General features: G+C 54.8%; 8 protein-coding genes across 8 annotated transcripts; all 8 read left to right on the top strand.

Moving 5' to 3' along the window:
• Positions 1 to 784: 784 nt before the first annotated feature.
• Positions 785 to 2,314, top strand: W97_05993 (eukaryotic translation initiation factor 2 subunit gamma; the record flags this gene model as incomplete). Its single annotated transcript, XM_007783874.1, has 2 exons — positions 785 to 1,254; positions 1,303 to 2,314. The coding sequence occupies 2 exons, from the start codon at positions 785 to 787 to the stop codon at positions 2,312 to 2,314; spliced, it is 1,482 nt and encodes a 493-aa protein (XP_007782064.1).
• Positions 2,315 to 3,068: 754 nt separating this feature from the next.
• On the top strand, positions 3,069 to 4,388 carry W97_05992 (uncharacterized protein; the record flags this gene model as incomplete). Its single annotated transcript, XM_007783873.1, has 2 exons — positions 3,069 to 3,866; positions 3,987 to 4,388. 2 exons carry the CDS (start codon positions 3,069 to 3,071, stop codon positions 4,386 to 4,388), a joined length of 1,200 nt encoding a protein of 399 aa, XP_007782063.1.
• A 773-nt stretch (positions 4,389 to 5,161) lies between these two features.
• Positions 5,162 to 5,494, top strand: W97_05991 (uncharacterized protein; the record flags this gene model as incomplete). The annotated part of the gene is made up of 3 exons (XM_007783872.1): positions 5,162 to 5,220; positions 5,275 to 5,431; positions 5,486 to 5,494. 3 exons carry the CDS (start codon positions 5,162 to 5,164, stop codon positions 5,492 to 5,494), a joined length of 225 nt encoding a protein of 74 aa, XP_007782062.1.
• Positions 5,495 to 6,587: 1,093 nt separating this feature from the next.
• On the top strand, positions 6,588 to 9,372 carry W97_05990 (aminopeptidase; the record flags this gene model as incomplete). Its single annotated transcript, XM_007783871.1, has 3 exons — positions 6,588 to 6,745; positions 6,817 to 8,845; positions 8,899 to 9,372. 3 exons carry the CDS (start codon positions 6,588 to 6,590, stop codon positions 9,370 to 9,372), a joined length of 2,661 nt encoding a protein of 886 aa, XP_007782061.1.
• Positions 9,373 to 9,722: 350 nt separating this feature from the next.
• Positions 9,723 to 11,853, top strand: W97_05989 (uncharacterized protein; the record flags this gene model as incomplete). Its single annotated transcript, XM_007783870.1, has 7 exons — positions 9,723 to 9,768; positions 9,826 to 9,965; positions 10,027 to 10,629; positions 10,714 to 10,944; positions 11,001 to 11,409; positions 11,471 to 11,638; positions 11,708 to 11,853. 7 exons carry the CDS (start codon positions 9,723 to 9,725, stop codon positions 11,851 to 11,853), a joined length of 1,743 nt encoding a protein of 580 aa, XP_007782060.1.
• A 1,194-nt stretch (positions 11,854 to 13,047) lies between these two features.
• Positions 13,048 to 13,461, top strand: W97_05988 (uncharacterized protein; the record flags this gene model as incomplete). The annotated part of the gene is made up of 1 exon (XM_007783869.1): positions 13,048 to 13,461. The coding sequence occupies one exon, from the start codon at positions 13,048 to 13,050 to the stop codon at positions 13,459 to 13,461; it is 414 nt and encodes a 137-aa protein (XP_007782059.1).
• A 204-nt stretch (positions 13,462 to 13,665) lies between these two features.
• On the top strand, positions 13,666 to 14,532 carry W97_05987 (uncharacterized protein; the record flags this gene model as incomplete). Its single annotated transcript, XM_007783868.1, has 1 exon — positions 13,666 to 14,532. The coding sequence occupies one exon, from the start codon at positions 13,666 to 13,668 to the stop codon at positions 14,530 to 14,532; it is 867 nt and encodes a 288-aa protein (XP_007782058.1).
• A 1,126-nt stretch (positions 14,533 to 15,658) lies between these two features.
• W97_05986 (uncharacterized protein) lies at positions 15,659 to 16,161 on the top strand (the record flags this gene model as incomplete). The annotated part of the gene is made up of 3 exons (XM_007783867.1): positions 15,659 to 15,745; positions 15,802 to 16,074; positions 16,123 to 16,161. 3 exons carry the CDS (start codon positions 15,659 to 15,661, stop codon positions 16,159 to 16,161), a joined length of 399 nt encoding a protein of 132 aa, XP_007782057.1.
• Between the last annotated feature and the right edge of the window lie 892 nt (positions 16,162 to 17,053).

Genomic DNA, 17,053 nt, shown 5'->3' with positions numbered 1-17,053 from the left:
TCCCAAGCGGTGGTATGGGCCCAAGTTCTTGAAAAGCCCCAGGACAGCCTAATGCCACTGGATCAGTATACGAAGGAGGAGGTATTTACTAAGAAAGCGGCGGCCGCTTGACCACCCCCAATACCATCAACAAATACTAATAACCAGTTTATATAAGTTTAATCTGCACCTTCTATTCACTGACGATATATAGAATGTGCCAGTCCACCTCCGTAAGGACTTAAGAATTGTGTTGAAGAGCTTTATGGTCGCGCGCCGTCAAGCGGCCGCTTCTTCAGTAAACATCCCGTTCTTCGTAGGGTCCTTAGGACGTATGTACGGCCGATCATTGCGCTCTCCCCCACTGCCCAAAGGGCAGGGAGAGACCGCACCCAAGATCGGCTATTAGAGTTTCTCTCCACTCAACAGACGGGTTCCGTTTTCATGGAGCCTCACACCGCCACGAGGGCGGCGGGCATCTCAAGACGCAACTGCTTTTACGTGAGGGTTCATAATGCGTTGTTCTTTTTCATGGGGAGGAAAAGAGGTCAGGGAGCAGAACTTTTCGAGTTCAAAGAGACACCTCGGAGCCAGGGTTGATCCGCTCCGCTTGACGTCCCGCGGCGGCTGAGTCAACCGCCGCTGATTTTCTTTGGCGGGGAGTGATTTTCGAGGTGGGCATCGACATCGTTCTGCTCATAACACACACCGCAACATACCCTTAAGGACTCTTCAGGACCCGTCTAGCTACCAGTTCGAGACCGTATCACCGCCGTTCCCAAGTAAACCGCGACCGCACGCAATCATGGATTCTGATTCCGAAGTACACGACGAGACTCTACAAGAGTCCGAGGTGGACGAGGTAGAGGAGGAGCAAGAGGAAGTGGAGCCAGTGAAGCCCAAGTCGGCGTTAAAGAAGCCATCTCAACCCGTCGCCCCGCAAGCCGCACGGCCACCGCTACCGGAACAGCCCGATCCAAAGGACCTTGATGTATCAAAATTGACGCCTCTATCACCTGAGATCATCTCGCGGCAGGCAACCGTCAATATTGGCACCATCGGACATGTCGCTCACGGGAAGAGCACGGTGGTCAAGGCGATCAGTGGAGTCCAGACTGTCAGATTCAAAAACGAGCTGGAGCGGAATATCACCATCAAGCTGGGTTACGCGAATGCGAAAATCTACAAGTGCGATAATACGGCATGCCCGAGGCCGACATGCTACAGGAGCTACAAGAGCGAGAAGGAGGTGGATCCGCCATGCGAGCGAGATGGGTACGTCGTGGAGACGCTTGCTCCCCGTAAAATACTGACGTAGCCTAGGTGCACTGGAACCTACAGGCTGCTACGACACGTCTCGTTCGTCGACTGCCCAGGCCACGACATTCTCATGAGTACCATGCTGTCGGGCGCTGCGGTCATGGACGCCGCACTGCTGCTTATTGCAGGCAACGAAACATGTCCCCAACCCCAGACAAGCGAGCACTTGGCGGCCATCGAGATCATGAAACTCAACCACATCATCATTCTACAGAACAAAGTCGACCTCATGCGAGAAGAGGGTGCAGAACAGCACTATCAGTCGATATTGAAGTTTATCCGCGGAACCGTGGCCGATGGCTCTCCGATCATACCTATATCAGCGCAGCTGAAATTCAATATTGATGCCATCAACGAAGCTCTGGTGACTAAGATCCCGGTCCCAGTACGCGACTTCCAGGCCAAGCCGCACATGATTGTCATCAGGTCCTTCGACGTCAACAAGCCCGGCGCGGAAATCGAAGAACTCAAAGGCGGCGTCGCTGGTGGCAGTATTTTGACCGGCGTGCTGAAGTTAGGCGACGAGATTGAAATCAGACCAGGAATTGTCTCCAAGGATGAGCAGGGCAAGATTCAGTGCCAGCCAATCTTCAGCAGGGTCGTCAGCCTGTTCGCGGAGCACAATGACCTCAAGTTTGCCGTGCCGGGAGGCCTGATCGGTGTAGGTACTCGTGTTGACCCGACACTGTGCCGGGCGGATCGTCTAGTAGGATTTGTTTTGGGTTTGAGAGGCCATCTTCCCGCCATCTATACCGAGCTGGAGGTCAACTACTTCCTTCTCAGGAGGCTTCTGGGTGTCAAGACCGCGGACGGCAAGCAAGCCAAGGTCGCCAAGCTAGCGAAGAACGAAGTGCTCATGGTCAACATTGGCAGCACGGCGACTGGCGCGAAGGTGCTTGCTGTCAAAGCAGATGCGGCACGACTCTCCCTCACATCGCCGGCGTGTACCGAGATTGGTGAGAAGGTTGCCCTGAGTAGGAGGATTGAGAAGCATTGGCGTCTCATCGGATGGTAAGTCTACGGACCATGTTTTCCCTAAAACAATACTGACAGTACCTTAGGGCGAACATAGTTGCTGGCAACACGCTCACACCCAGCGAATGAGCACGGATAAAGTCTCCTAGAGGATTTGGGACGGGACCTAGTGACTGCGAGCGAAACGGATGACTGTGTCACGGTCAGGTATGGTGATGAGGTTCAGAACAGCATAGCGGTTTATCCTTGGGTTTCCTTCGAACTGCAACGTACATTGACCGTTAGAGAAGCATAGTCAAGCGTGGGAAGGGAAAATCCGCAGATGGAGCGCTATAGAACTCGTAAACAAATTGGCGTAGGGATTGTGATGTCTGTCCCTACTATGTCATCATAATTATTTAGCAAATACTTCATGTGATTGACATGGCTGGCTCCCCAGCATCGACTTCCCTGACGCAGATGCACACAAGCGGGTAGCGTGCCCACTTGCCGTTGCAGATGAGTGCAGATCGTCTTTCACATGTCAGTTGACCAGAACAACGAAACCTCAGCTTCCCCTCATCCTCGACGTAGGAACGTTGCACAACTCTCAACACATCTATATCAACCCGAGACCTCACGGACGACCTGCTGGCAAGGCGTTCTCACCGCATGGTCCAAACTCAGCCCGCTGATAGACTGAGACCTTACCCGATTCAACGCTTTCCGTAGCCTCACCAGCACGGCTCTCTATCAATACTCCAACAGTCCATTCTACCTCCCACCCACATCCATTCAGCAATATCAGTCTGACAATGGACGACGACGACCACCACGGCCCCCCAATCCTCAAGCCCCTCCCCCGCCGGGCCTTCGAAATCACACCCGCATCCGCCGACACCTCTATGCCAGCAACACCTCGCTCTACTTCCGACTTCGCCTCCCAAGTCAACGCTCGTCTGCACGCCTCCACCGCAGCAACAGATGGCGGCCCACCCTCCCGCACCCGCTCCATCCTCAACCTCACCTCGTCGACCCTCTTCGGCATATACCAGCCCACGGGCTACGATAACGTCCGCGACTCAGAACCCGCAACGCCGTGGGGCACAGGCGCCGAGACGCCCTCGCGGCGAGAGAGCCTCGAGACGGAGAAGAGACCTATACTCAGTGGTGTGCCTGCGCGGAATGCACGACCGTCGCTCGGAAGGATAACGAGTCACCAGCCGCACCAGCATGGCGCGCGTCGTGGACGGTGGAAAGACTGGCTCAGCCGCGCGGCGAGGATACTCGCGCTGTTTGTTATTGGCATGGCGTATGGGGTCATAGTGTCGCATTTGCATGATAACCAGCACATCGCGCCTGTGAGGATGGAACTGAGGATTGCGAGGACCAGCTGGACTTATTTGGCGTTTTGGGGCGTTGCAGGGGTGGCCCTGGGGAGTGCGTTGCCGTGGGTGGATTGGATGTGGGAGGGAGATGGTGGGGAGGGTGGCATCAGGCTTGATGGGGAAGATGGGGGATCAGAGATGGATATGGTCAAGGGGGCTGAAGAGTCGGATTGGAATCCCGTGGTTAGGAGTATCGGAGCTTTTGTGGGGATTGCATACGCGATTGTAAGTGTCACGAGCGGATCTTTTTGTCCACGTCCTTTCCCTCTCACCTCGCCTTCCACCGTCGCTGTCAAGCACAAACTTCTTCTGTACGATAAAGCCGCTGACCCCTTGCCCTTCCAGCGCAAACTCCCCTGGCAATCCACCCTCCAAGTCTCCCTAACCCTCGCCCTCGTAAACCCCGTCCTGTGGTACCTCATCGACCGCTCGCGCCCCGGCTTCGCGCTCTCCTCCCTCGTCGGTCTCGCCGGCACAACCGCCCTGCTCTTCACGAACCCGGACATCGTGCCCTCGCCCGCTGCCCCGCTGGCAGAGAGCAGCAAAACATACAACGCCTCTCGCGGGACGGCGAGTGCGACGGGGACGACGGTGGGGAAAGAGGAACTGCTGCTGGGGGGAATGGTTAGCTATGAGAGTGTGGGGGTTGCGACGTGGATTTTGAGCGTGCTGTTTTGTAGCTGTGTTTGCTTTGGGAATATTGGGAGGAGGTTGGCAGGGGGGCCGGGCAGGCGTGCTGGACGGTGAAATAGCGCGGTGGGGTTGGTGTAGGTATGGCGATTGGGTAGGAACAGCTGCGGGTACTGGGGACTATTGATAGAGATTATCCTTACCCCCTCTAAAGCTCCTCATGTCGTTCTCTTATGCAACAGAAATTGCGCGTGTCCGTTTTTTGCGGCTTATTCAACCTTAAGTCCAACCTCCTCAAGCTGTACGCAACTTCCCGCATATCCAGCTAGCCTCCATCGCACGACCACTGCAGGGTCCTAGAGGTATGGTTAAATCAATGCTATCAGTCCGTCTAAGTTATCTCGCTTTACATATATCTGCGCAACCTTGTCGACTAGGCAACGACGCAGTCACAATTTGCGCGAAAGAGGCGCAGCCACAGTTCAGGTACCATATCAGCGCAAAGGAACTCTTCCAGGAAAAATCGAACAGTGCCTGCGCGGCCGTTCTGCTGACCCTGCGTCGAATATCTCCAGCCACCGGCACCCCCGCCGCCTCGATGCAGGCTCCGAATGCAGTGTGCAGGTGCTCGGGACGCCGCGAACGCCAATCTATATCTTGCAGCTGGGAGAGGAAATTTTCTGACAGATTGTTGCCCTGTGCACTTGAGATGCGTGGCGCGGGCAGAGTAGTACTGATACTTAACGCTGACGATGCGCCAATTGCATCCTCTCCCTCACGACCGAATCAACCCTCTGATATAGCATCTGTATAACCACTCAGTCGCTTCCTCTCAGTCCCTCACTCCAGCCACTCGTTCCACACAATCGTTTCCTCCACCGCCAGCAATCATGCACTTCAGCGCCCTCTCTCTTACTCTCGCCCTCTTCGCCTCTTCCGCAGCCGCAGCGTAAGTCAAGGCACACTCACTCAGCACACCATAGAGCTAACCAGTAGGCCGCAGCTACAACTACACCTGTCCTCCCACCGGCACTGGCGGTGCCTATCCCACAGGTACGGGCTATGGCGGGCCTACGGCGATTCCATTTGAGGGTGCGGCCCCGGTTAACAAGCTGGCGAGTCCGGTGTTGGGACTCGCGATCGCGGGCGGTGTTGTGATGGTGAGTTGGCCTGGTCCGTTGTGCTGGCAAGGCGAATGCTGACGAGTCGTGAAGCTGTTTTGATCATGCCGACTCACCCCAAATTGTTCCCGGCTCCGACTATAATTTGTCCGTTCCGGTGGACGCGAACTGGCTCTCGGGGGGTTCTTCAGGCCGAGCGCCCTAGTACTGGAGTAGCTCTTACAAAAGTGTAACTATGAGATTGTAATATAATGCAAATATACCCAAGCATTATGGATAGGCCGCGGTGAGAGGCAGAACGAATAGGACCGCGCGTGACCAACAGTTTGCCCGTGTGCACCGACTCTGAGAAAGGAGATAGCCTTCAGAGTGTAATCCTACGAAAGCCCACCTCGAGTTTTGTCGAAACACAGATTGTGAGAACGAGGAGAATAACATCAGCAGCACACTGGCGTGACGCGTTCAAGGCATCAAAGGTAATGCTTATTGACGACATAACCGTTTCAACCGACTCTCCAAAGTACTCCCAGAGTGATTTGCTGCCTCTCCCGGCCACAATCTAGCGCATGTAGCCAGAATGTAATGTCCCGCTTAACCTATGGTGGTCCACTCAAGTGGTGAATAATGCACCCCTCAAACACACGGGTTTCGTACTCTTGCAAGTGCTGACGATGGCTCGCCAGAACAGCCAGCTCATGCACGAAGATAGAGGCTTGAGCGGGAGGACTTACTTGCGTTGTTAGGAGAAGAGAGGGAAACCGGCGGAGGAGCCAAGATGTAGCAAGCGAATGTCCGGCAACGTGACTCGAAGGTGATCGACAGGGACGCCTCAGACTGCTGCACAGCATCTCTGACCGCATCATCTGTCCATCCCCGTGCGCACCATCTTTGCCTTTAAATGCGGTGCGTGAATCCTGTCGGACGCGCCATTACAAAGTCTGGCTGTGGCTCGAGAATCCCATCATCATTAACAGGCAGTCGCCCGAATAGCGTTCGCATCTATACCGGAAACCTAGCCTTCTGTAGCCGCCGATCCGCAGCCGCCAGCTACAGAGCCTTCAGTAACTCTCCTGCGAGATCCTTCGAACACCGCATAAACACCCTACAAGCCGCTCGCAGCACACGAGAGCACCACCGTAGCCAGCTTCAGCACCGATTTCGCTCGCAAGTCAGATACTGCTCCCATCAGAGAAACATGTGCAAACACCAGTACAGCGCAGACGTAGTAAACGCCGGCATGGATGTCTCGAAGGGCCGTGAGGTGCTGCCAAAGAACGTGAAGCCGATACATTACAATCTGACACTGGAGCCGAACCTGGAGAGCTTTGAGTATCAGGGCGAAGTGGCCATAGAGTAGGGATTCCCGCAGCTTCCCACCAGAGATGGAGGCTTGAACACGACGACTGCTAAGCCGATCTCTCCAGACTAGATGTGATCGAAGACACGACGTCAATTTCCCTGAATACCCTCCAGCTCAAGATCAACTCGACGAAGGTACATTCCGGCTCGACTCTGATTACCTCTGAGCCGGACATTTCCTACAATGAAGACACCCAGACCACCAAGATATCGTTCAAGGACACCATCCCCGCAGGGAGCAAAGCTACGCTTACGCAGACGTTCACCGGCACGCTGAACGACAACATGGCAGGCTTCTATCGGTCGTCATACAAAGGGGAGGATGGGTCGACCCGTTACCTAGCAACCACCCAGATGGAGCCCACGGACGCCAGACGAGCATTCCCCTGCTTCGATGAGCCAGCGCTGAAGGCCCACTTCACGATTACCCTCATCGCAGACAAGCAGATGACGTGCCTGAGCAACATGGACCCCGTGTCCGAGAAGGAGGTCGACTCGCAGATGAGTAAAGGGAAGAAGAAAGCGGTCACATTCAGCAAGACGCCGCTGATGTCAACCTACCTACTGGCCTTCATCGTCGGTGAACTGAAGTGCATCGAGACCAACGACTTCCGCGTGCCGGTTAGAGTGTTTGCGACCCCTGACCGAGACATCGAACACGGCAGATTCTCCCTCGACCTGGCTGCACGGACGCTCGAGTTCTACGAGAAGAAATTCAATAGCGAGTTCCCGCTACCCAAAATGGACATGGTTGCCATACCGGATTTTAGTGCCGGAGCGATGGAGAACTGGGGCCTGATCACCTACCGCGTTGTTGACCTGCTATTCGACGAGAAGACCAGCGGAGCATCGACGAAGCAGAGAGTAGCTGAAGTTGTGCAGCACGAGTTGGCGCATCAGTGGTTTGGCAACCTTGTGACGATGGACTTCTGGGACGGCTTGTGGTTAAACGAGGGCTTTGCGACTTGGATGTCCTGGTATTCTTGCAATGCGTTCTACCCGGAATGGAAAGTGTGGCAAGGCTACGTTACGGACAACTTGCAGAGCGCGTTGTCCCTGGACTCGCTCCGCAGCAGTCACCCCATCGAGGTCCCGGTCAAGCGCGCGGATGAGATCAACCAAATCTTCGATGCGATCTCGTACTCTAAGGGCTCATGCGTGCTCCGCATGATATCCAAGTATCTAGGAGAGGAGACTTTCATGGAGGGCATCAGGCGATACCTCAAGAAGCACGCGTACGGTAACACGCAAACAAGCGACCTTTGGGCCGCCTTGAGCGACGCCAGCGGAAAGGACGTGGAGAAGGTCATGGACATCTGGACGAAGAACGTCGGATATCCGGTGGTGACGGTCACGGAAGACGAGAAATCCAGCTCAATCCACGTCAAGCAGAACCGGTTTCTCCGGACCGCAGACGTCAAACCGGAAGAGGACAAGACTTTGTTCCCAGTGATCCTGGGTCTGCGGACCAAGGAGGGTGTAAACGAGGATCTCAGGCTAGACAAGCGAGAGTCAGACTTCAAGGTCAAGGATCTCGACTTCTTCAAGCTCAATGCGGATCATTCGGGCATCTACCGCACCTCATACACTCCTGAGCGGTTGCAGAAGCTTGGCGACGCCGCAAAGACAGGGCTGCTCACTGTGGAGGACCGGGCTGGCATGATCGCCGATGCCGGTGCGCTTGCTGCTTCCGGCTACCAGAAGACTTCCGGCATCCTGTCGTTGCTGCAAGGCTTCAAGTCCGAACCAGAGTTCGTCGTATGGGACGAACTCACCGCCCGCATAGGATCTCTGCGTGCGGCCTGGATCTTCGAGCCCGAAGAGGTGAAGGATGCCCTGAAGCGGTTCCAACTCGACCTCGTCGGACCTAAAGCGCATGAGCTTGGTTGGGAGTTTAGAGACAGCGACGGCCACGTCGAACAGCAGTTCAAGTCTCTCCTCTTCGGCAGCGCCGGTCTCGCGAACGATTCCGAGGTTCAGAAAGCCGCGTTCAACATGTTCGACAAGTTCAAGCAGGGCGACAGGTCGGCCATCCATCCCAATCTTCGCGCCAGCATCTACGCCATTGTGTTGACGAACGGCGGAGAGGCCGAGGTAAGCAATCCACACCCTTTTCGTTTGCAACCGCAAAACTGACAGCTTGACAGTATGACGCCATCCTAAACGAATACCGCACCGCCACTACCAGCGACGAGCGCAACACCGCCCTCCGCGCCATCGGCCGCGCCAAGCAGCTGGAGCTAATCCAACGCACCCTAACGCTCCCGCTCAGCGATGAGGTGAAGGGCCAAGACATCTACCTCCCGCTCGGCGGGCTGCGGACGCACAAAGACGGCATCGACGCGCTCTGGGCCTGGATGAAAGAGAATTGGGACGCACTCGAGAAGAAGCTGCCGCCTGGCCTTACGATGCTGGGGAGCGTGGTGAGCATTTGTACGAGCGGGTTTACGAGCAAGGAGCAGGCGGAAGAGATTGAGGAGTTCTTCAAGAAGAAGAGCACCAAGGGGTTTGATCAGAGTCTTGCGCAGAGTTTGGAGGCGATTAAGGCGAAGGCGAAGTGGATTGAGCGGGATAGGGAGGATGTGAGGGGGTGGTTGCAGGAGCATGGGTATTTGAAGTGATGCTGCGGTTCAGTTGGAGGGCTTTGGAAGTGAAAATGCATTCATTGCTTGTATATAGGCAAGGATAGACCTGTAGAGCTCTGTAAAAATACTTGGTGGCAGCAGTTCAAAAGCTGTATACTGAAGGCACACCGATCTGAGCATACGCGGCTCTGCATGGTCAGCTGATCGCCCGTTCTAATTTCACTTGGACCCTGGCGAACGTCTCCGAATCCCGCATGCCCTTGCGGCCGTAGTTCAAGGGGACCTCCCATGCGGACCGGCTGTCCGCTCTCTAAATCAGAGTCACACATACGTGTTATGTAGACCAAGACACCGACTCAGCGCAGCACCGACGCGCAACCTGAACAATGGGTCTCGGAGTGCTGGAGGACCGCAAGCTCGATCATGTTCCAGGTGCGCACCGGCGATTCGTCCTCAAGAAGATACGTAGCACGCTAACCACATGCTCAGGAACCGCAACTGTCTTAGATGATGAAGCTCGCCAGCGCGAGGAGAACGTAGTCGTCGACCCAAACCTGAAGTACGACCGCAGCGGACCGCATCCCATCATCCTCGTCCCTCAACCCAGCGACGATCCGAACGACCCTCTCGTATGTCCACCTTAGCAGACTTCAGGCCTCAACAAATAGCTCGGATGTTAATAAGTAGCAGAACTGGCCACTATGGAAGCGCGACGTTATCCTCGTCGTCCTGTCCCTCCTCTCCGTGATCGCCTCGACCCTCAGCCCCCTCCTCGCCGCAACAACACTGAACCTATCTCTCCACTTCGAGCGCAGCTTCACCGACATGGCGCTCCTGACTGGATACCATCTCCTCGGTGTCGGCATCGCAGGCTTGCTGTTCGTACCACAAGCAAGGGTGTGGGGCAAGCGACATCTCTACATCCTGGGCACCGTCGTCCTGATCTTCAGCAGTGCCTGGGGCGGCGCTACCGGCAAGAACTACAACAGCCTCCTCTGGGCGCGCATTTTCCAGGGCGTAGGGCTGGCGCCGTTTGAGGCGCTGGTCAATGCCAGTGTAGGAGACCTATACTTCGTCCACGAGCGCGGCAAACGCATGGCGTTATCCAATCTTGCGCTCTTTGGCGGCGCGTTCTGCACACCGGTGGTAGTGGGCAAGATGGCGAGTACATTGGGCTGGGATTGGACGTTCTACTTCGTGGCTATCTTCTCGGCGGTGTTCCTGCCGGCCGTCATATTCTTTGTGCCGGAGACAGCGTACAGGCGAGAGGCGAACTCCGATACCGACATCAGGGTTGTCAGCAGCACCGCTGGTGCGAGCCAAATGCAAGAGATTAGGCACGGTCAGGGTCACGAGCGTGAGCCCAGGGGTGCTGAGGCGGCCACGACAGGAGCTCCTCGATCGTTGCCCAGCACCAATGGCTCACTTGAGAACGGCAATGGCGATAGCGAGATCAATCCGCTTAGGGACGGCGCTGTGGCATCTCCGCCAGCAAAAGTCAGTTTCGCGCAGAGTCTCATGCCGTTTAATGGACGAAAGACGGATGAGAACTTCTGGGAATTGCTCTTTCGTCCCTTTCCGCTTTTCTTCCATCCAGGCATCCTCTGGGTATGCTATACGGAAGCTCTACGCAAGCGAAACCGTTTCGCTGACCTAGTTTACAGGCCTGCCTGATCCAGGGTACCCTCATCGGCTGGACCGTAATGATCGGCATCGTCCTCGCAGCCATTATGCTCGGTCCGCCCCTCTTCTTCGATGAGGTAGATACGGGCTACATGTACGCCGGTGCTTTCATCGGCGCCTTTCTCGGCTTCATCCTCGCCGGCATCATGGCGGACTGGATACCCAACCTCATGACGCGACGCAACCGCGGCATCTACGAGCCTGAGTTCCGCATGGTGCTGGTTATCCCGCAGCTAATCTTGGGGTGTGCGGGTCTGTATGGCTTTGGCATCACGAGCGCGAATACGGCGAAGTACGGCTGGTTTTGGCCGGACTTCTTCTTTTCGCTTGAGGTTATGGGCATGGTGCTTGGTGCTGTGGCTAGTGCTTTGTACATTGTTGATGCTCACCGTGAGTTTTTGCGTTGTGGTTGCTTTCTTTTGTGTTTCGGCTACTGACGTGCAAACAACAGGCGACATCGCCGTGGAAGCGTTTACGTGCCTCCTCGTCTTCAAGAACATCTTCAGCTTTGGCCTGACGTGGAGCAGCTATGACTGGCTTGTTGCATACGGCATCAAGCCGATCTTCAACGCTGTCGCGAGCGTGCAGCTAGTAATCTGTTTGCTAACAGTTCCAATGTGTAAGTTTCTTTGTTCAGCGTCCGCCGTTATGCACTCCTCCGCTGCAGTTTACTGACCCGATAATGCAGATGTGTTTGGCAAACGCAATCGGTCGTTCTGGGCGAGACACAATATCTTTTTCAGTATATCGGACAAGATCGCTTGGCTGCCGAACAAGGTTTTTGGGCCGTTGACTGGACGACGGAGGGGCGGTACTGCGGCTGCTAGACGATAAAACCAGACTCTCTTGCACGCTTTTCTGATTTTCATGTGCTTGATCGTCCACATTCATTCCCTATGCACCTCACGGGGCATCAACGCCTCGCTGCAGGGGCTTCAATCCATTTTGAAATGTTTTCGCGGTCTGCATCCGAATGACGAATGCGCAATCCGGCTGTTCAATTTCCCGGATCACCTCAGTTACGATCTTGTGTGTATCGTCGCCAATCGCCAAATACCTAGCGTCGACTTCGAGTCTGAGCTGCGTCTTCGCCAGACCGTCGAGGATCCGTATTAGCTAGCGGTGATGCCTGAATGCCGACAGTAGAGCCACGCGGGGGTTTCCGTCTTTGTTCATTGTCCACGACAATGACCTGTGTCATTGGCAATACTCGCTCACCGAAGCGGTGCACACGGCCGGGAACCCTTCTCTACTCATACACATATGTCTACCTGGAACCCTCTGCATTGGAGGAGAAACATAGATCTCGTCCTTTTGTTTCTTCTTTGTTTCCTATATATCACACGCAAAACACCACGTATAAGACATTCAGTTCGTGCGAATTGACAACCACCTGGAGCCCTCTTACGAAGCCGCCAAGTCGGTATGCCTCAAGGCGCGCTCAGCTACTCAACAGCCAGATCGCCATACTGGAGCAGGCGATGGAAGACCTGAAGGATGAGCTTCCGCTCCTCGACGTATGCTAAAGCAGCGGAACTGCAGCAGCGCGCAGCGGAGAACGGGGCAAGCATATCCAAAGCCGAGCGCCGCAGATAAGAGCTGCAAATAGGAAGCGCGAATGTTCCGTCCCGAGAGGGCTCGACCCCAACAAAGGCCTCCAGCCCCCCGCGGCCGAGGAATCGGCATAAGCCCAAACGCGACGGAAACGGGGGACTTGGTGCTGGAACGCAGGGCTGCCTCACCTCTACGAGCGCGTCAACAGGCAGTTCAGTGTTAACGGACACTACGTGCTGATACCACTAGATCCTGGGCACCCGCTCGGTAATGCTCAGCAACATAAGGGGTGAATCCGCGCCCACCCCAACTGCGAACCGGGAAAACAATCGGAAGCATCCCAACCGGCAAGGGGCAGCAGCCGGCCCATCGGCCATGGCGTCTCGTCGACAAAGCACCGGCATATGGCCTCCCGCTATGGCTATGCAACATTTTGCGACCATGCTTCTGGATAGCTGACCTAGTCAGCTGGAGATGCAGGACTGCTGCATTGGCCTCCGCCCCACGCTCTGTACAAGCCCATCGCACGATAACCCGTGGATCACGATGATGCACGAGCGGCTCTGGCAGAGCGGATCCTCGCCGGACAACCATCTTGGAACGCAGGCAGATGGCGTGGAACCTCTTGTAAGAAGACACTGTGAGCCTCCTCGACTTTATCGAGCAGAGTACTGCGGCCAGTGCGACACGTACAACACCACGAACTTGTCGGCCGCGAAGGGACGTATGACTTCCAAGCACAAAGGCAAGGCCGTGGCGGAGCACGGCGGCGGCGGCGGCACTACGAAGAAGACATTGACCATTGCCTGGGCCGAAGATGAGATGACCGTGATTGTGGCAGTATTAAGTGGCAGTACGGGTATCAGCTCGTGCGCTTCGACAGGTTAGCGTTGTCCAGGACAAAGGTTACATAGTCGACAACTTCACAGTGGACTGTGAGGATGGGCGCATTTTCACAACGCTGCTGTGACAGTTTGGCAAGGGGGTACTTATGTGCGACTTGCTCCATCATGTTTACTATACATCGCCAACCTTACAGTCGCAATCAGTACCAGCAGCCATCAACACCAGTGTTTACTCAAAGCATCAACCATGAACATGACCGGTCTCCCTCGTTACGAGGAATTCTTTCGAACCGGCGTCGAGCACCTCCACGTACATGACGTTCCCAACGACAATCGCATGTGTGCTATCTGCCGCCTTGAATATCCAGAAGTCTATCCTCTCGAAGAAGGCACAAACCTGTGGTGGCTCTCGCACCTACCACCGCTCCTGAACGATGTTGGCAGAACACCCGCCCTGCTGACTGTCAGCGACCTACCCGGCGAATCGGACATCCCGAACAACGATCCCGTTCGAATCCGCCAGTGTAATCACGTCTTCGGTTTGGGCTGTCTGAGATCGTCCCTTACAACATCTACCCTCTGCTCCTTTTGCCGCCGCGCCCTTTACCGGCACGATCCAGCCGCAGACCGCATGGACGAGTGGCGACGGCGCACAAATGCCTATAAGTACACGACCACCCGCGCCTTCTTGACCGACCACGTCAACTGGCCCGGCCAGCGGATCATCGTCCAAGCCGGCGCAATAGCACACTCGCTACACTCGGCTCTGCAGAGTACAGGTCGGCGCCTGCGTATTCTCTCCGCCATTGCGCCTATCTTCAACCGCGTCAGGCATGTCCTCGTCTGCGCGTTCAACTTGCTGGACGGGCAGGAGAGGACGTGTACCAAAGTGTTTACAACGCTCTGGAGGTGTGTCGAAGGCGTGCTACCTCATTTACTGGAGGATACCCGGCTGCGGCGATGGGCGAAGCTGGCGATCAGACATCTGGTTGCTGAGCAAAGGATCGCGCAGGAAGCGCTTGGGACTGATGCGCTTGAGGAGTGGCCGGTGGAAGAAGTCGAGATGATCCCCGAGGTCGAGAGGGTGATAAACCTCAGCTCTGCTCACTGGTGAACGGTGAAGGCGAACTAGGAGGAAGAAAGGAATACCAATACGGCGTTCATGGGCAAAGCCAACAACGCGATGAAGAAGCTACAGGCTGAGAGACAGACGCAGACCTAATAGAATGTATCGCAGACGAAGTGGCCCACTGTTTCTGTATCTTGGTCCACAGCCACAAAACGATGAGGGGATGATTGGCTTTCTGCTTTCCTTGCGTATCAGGCGCTCAACAGTCTCATTTCTCGTGTGTGTGAACGTGGACACGACTGCATGAGCGGCACTTGGTGGCGGTTTGGTTGTTCGTACACTAGTGCTGATCAGGATTTGCTGCGCGCTGGTTCTGGCGTTTGGAGTTCCGTAACGCGAGTTCTATACCAAAAAAAGCACGGCGTTTGGGGTTTCCCTCTATCATTAAGAAGTAACTTCTAAGACCACCTCCTGGTATCCTATGCAAACTGAAAGTGACTAAATGATGTTTACTGTGATTAATTTGAAACAAAAACAGTGTTATTCCTATGCCATCTTAACACTGTCTCATTCCCTCAGGGTAGTCCACAATGGAACGTTTGTCGTGATGCCCAACCCCTGCGAAAATGTGCTATACTTCATCTGGGCTGAAAAAACATTCAGCCTGACAACGAGCTCGATTGCAGCAACATTCCTCCACATATATATCTACAAAGAGAAATGCCCGCTGCTCGCCCCTCTGTACAGACCTCAGAAATGGAGCTGCTTGCGTTGTCACACTCGCCGATGTTTGAAGCGTTTTGCGCCCTCCCCCTTTCTGACGAGTCGTCTGCAGATAGTGATAAGAATCACGCTACAATACGAGTGATAAACGAACAGGACCTACAACGACACATGCTCGCCGTTCTACAAGCTCACAGTATAGTAAAGTTACCAGCAGACCAAGAACTGCGTGCAAGGGGAATATCATCAGCCTGACCTTTATCTTACCGCGCGATCTCAACTAGGCAGCCATTTTGGGGGCATACATCAGGTTCGCATATACAGTCGCCATGGAAGACTCTATTCATTTCGCTTTTGCATCGCGGTTCATTCAGCCTCCAACTCAGTAACTACTTCTCCAGCAGGCAGCATCCGTTGAACGAGTAGATCAGTTCCTGCCGCCGCCGCCATGGTTGGCTTCCCCGACGTTGTACGCAACATAGTACCATATCATCTCCTAGCTTACGGCACATTGCTCGGAATGCAGCTCTACCAGGTTACTCCTCCCAGACACTGAAGCAGCACACCTTATGTACTCACCGCTCATATCAGAGTTTCATCAACACCGGCATATGCTACCGCGCCCTCCCCCTGCCCCAGTTCACGACGCTCCAGAAACGCATCTTCCCAGCCTACTTCCAAGCCTCCGTCATCCTGGTCGGCCTGACCGCCTTTACGCATCCACCCAGGGGACTTAGTTCCTTGGTCCACCATGGCTATGATGTTGTTCCGCTGGCGATCGCTCTCGTCATGAACGTGCTGAATTGGGTGGTGTATGGGCCGAGGACTACGCAGGCGATGGTTGAGAGGACCCATCAAGGTCTCGTACACTGCATTGGCTTCGCATTTGAAGTAGTTTTGACGTTTTAATAGAGACGAGAGACAGAAGCCACAGGGAGGCTGGAGGCATAAGCGAAGAGATGAGGCTTGTGAAGCGGAGGTTCTCACGCAACCATGCCATGTCTATCCACCTGAACGCGATTGCGATGGTTGCGACGGTGTTATATGGCTTCTCTCTTGGTTCGAGGATCAGTGTTAGGGCATAGAAATCTGCATGTGTCTATAAATCGGCTACATGTACTTCGGAGTAGAAGTCTTGGTATCCTCTGGCTCGAGTTGGAAACTAGCACAAGTGGACGACCGGCGACTTTTGTACTGCCTCACTCTGTCCATCTTGTAGACGTTGATGTATAGGCCTGCTGAGGGTCAAAAGTGCTCCCCGAGGCAGTTAACAGTAAGCTTAGTAATAGTACTTGTCCCTGATATTTTGGCTTTCGCAATGCAGAATTGACACCGGAAAAAGAACAACTGGATGAAATGGATTGCATCGGTGGAGCATAGACTAACGACCTTCCCGGGGAGAAAAGAATTTGTAATAACGGCCAAGTATGCACGTGACTTCACTGTCTTAATAGCAATACTATACTTCTCTTCTACCACTACTGCTAACCCCTATACAACAATGCAGTCTAGAGCCTAGAGGAACCCCCCACCAGCGCGTCTCAACTCGCCCATGCCCCTATTCAAGAAGTCCGCCTTATACGCGCTGGGCCCATCGCTCCTGTCCACGACGCTAAAAGCAGTCACAAACGTGCCACACCGCCATGACGCGCAAAGTAAGAAACTTCCACACATGCACATGCGTATGCGAAAAACCGCACAACTCTCAAGCAAGCCCAAACGCCATTCCCCCGGTCCCAAAACCAGACATCCGCATCCAAAAACGCAGAACGCAAAATGCAAGCAGTACGCGCGTATAATCGTAAGTAAGTCCTGGTATCATGCTCTTGTCGCCGAAAAAAAA

The sequence above is a fragment of the Coniosporium apollinis genome (genome assembly GCF_000281105.1).
Source record: "Coniosporium apollinis CBS 100218 chromosome Unknown supercont1.29, whole genome shotgun sequence".
NCBI classification, from domain to species: Eukaryota; Fungi; Ascomycota; class Dothideomycetes; genus Coniosporium; species Coniosporium apollinis.
Note: the sequence above shows the minus strand (reverse complement) of the source record. Positions and strands in the feature narration are given on the sequence as shown.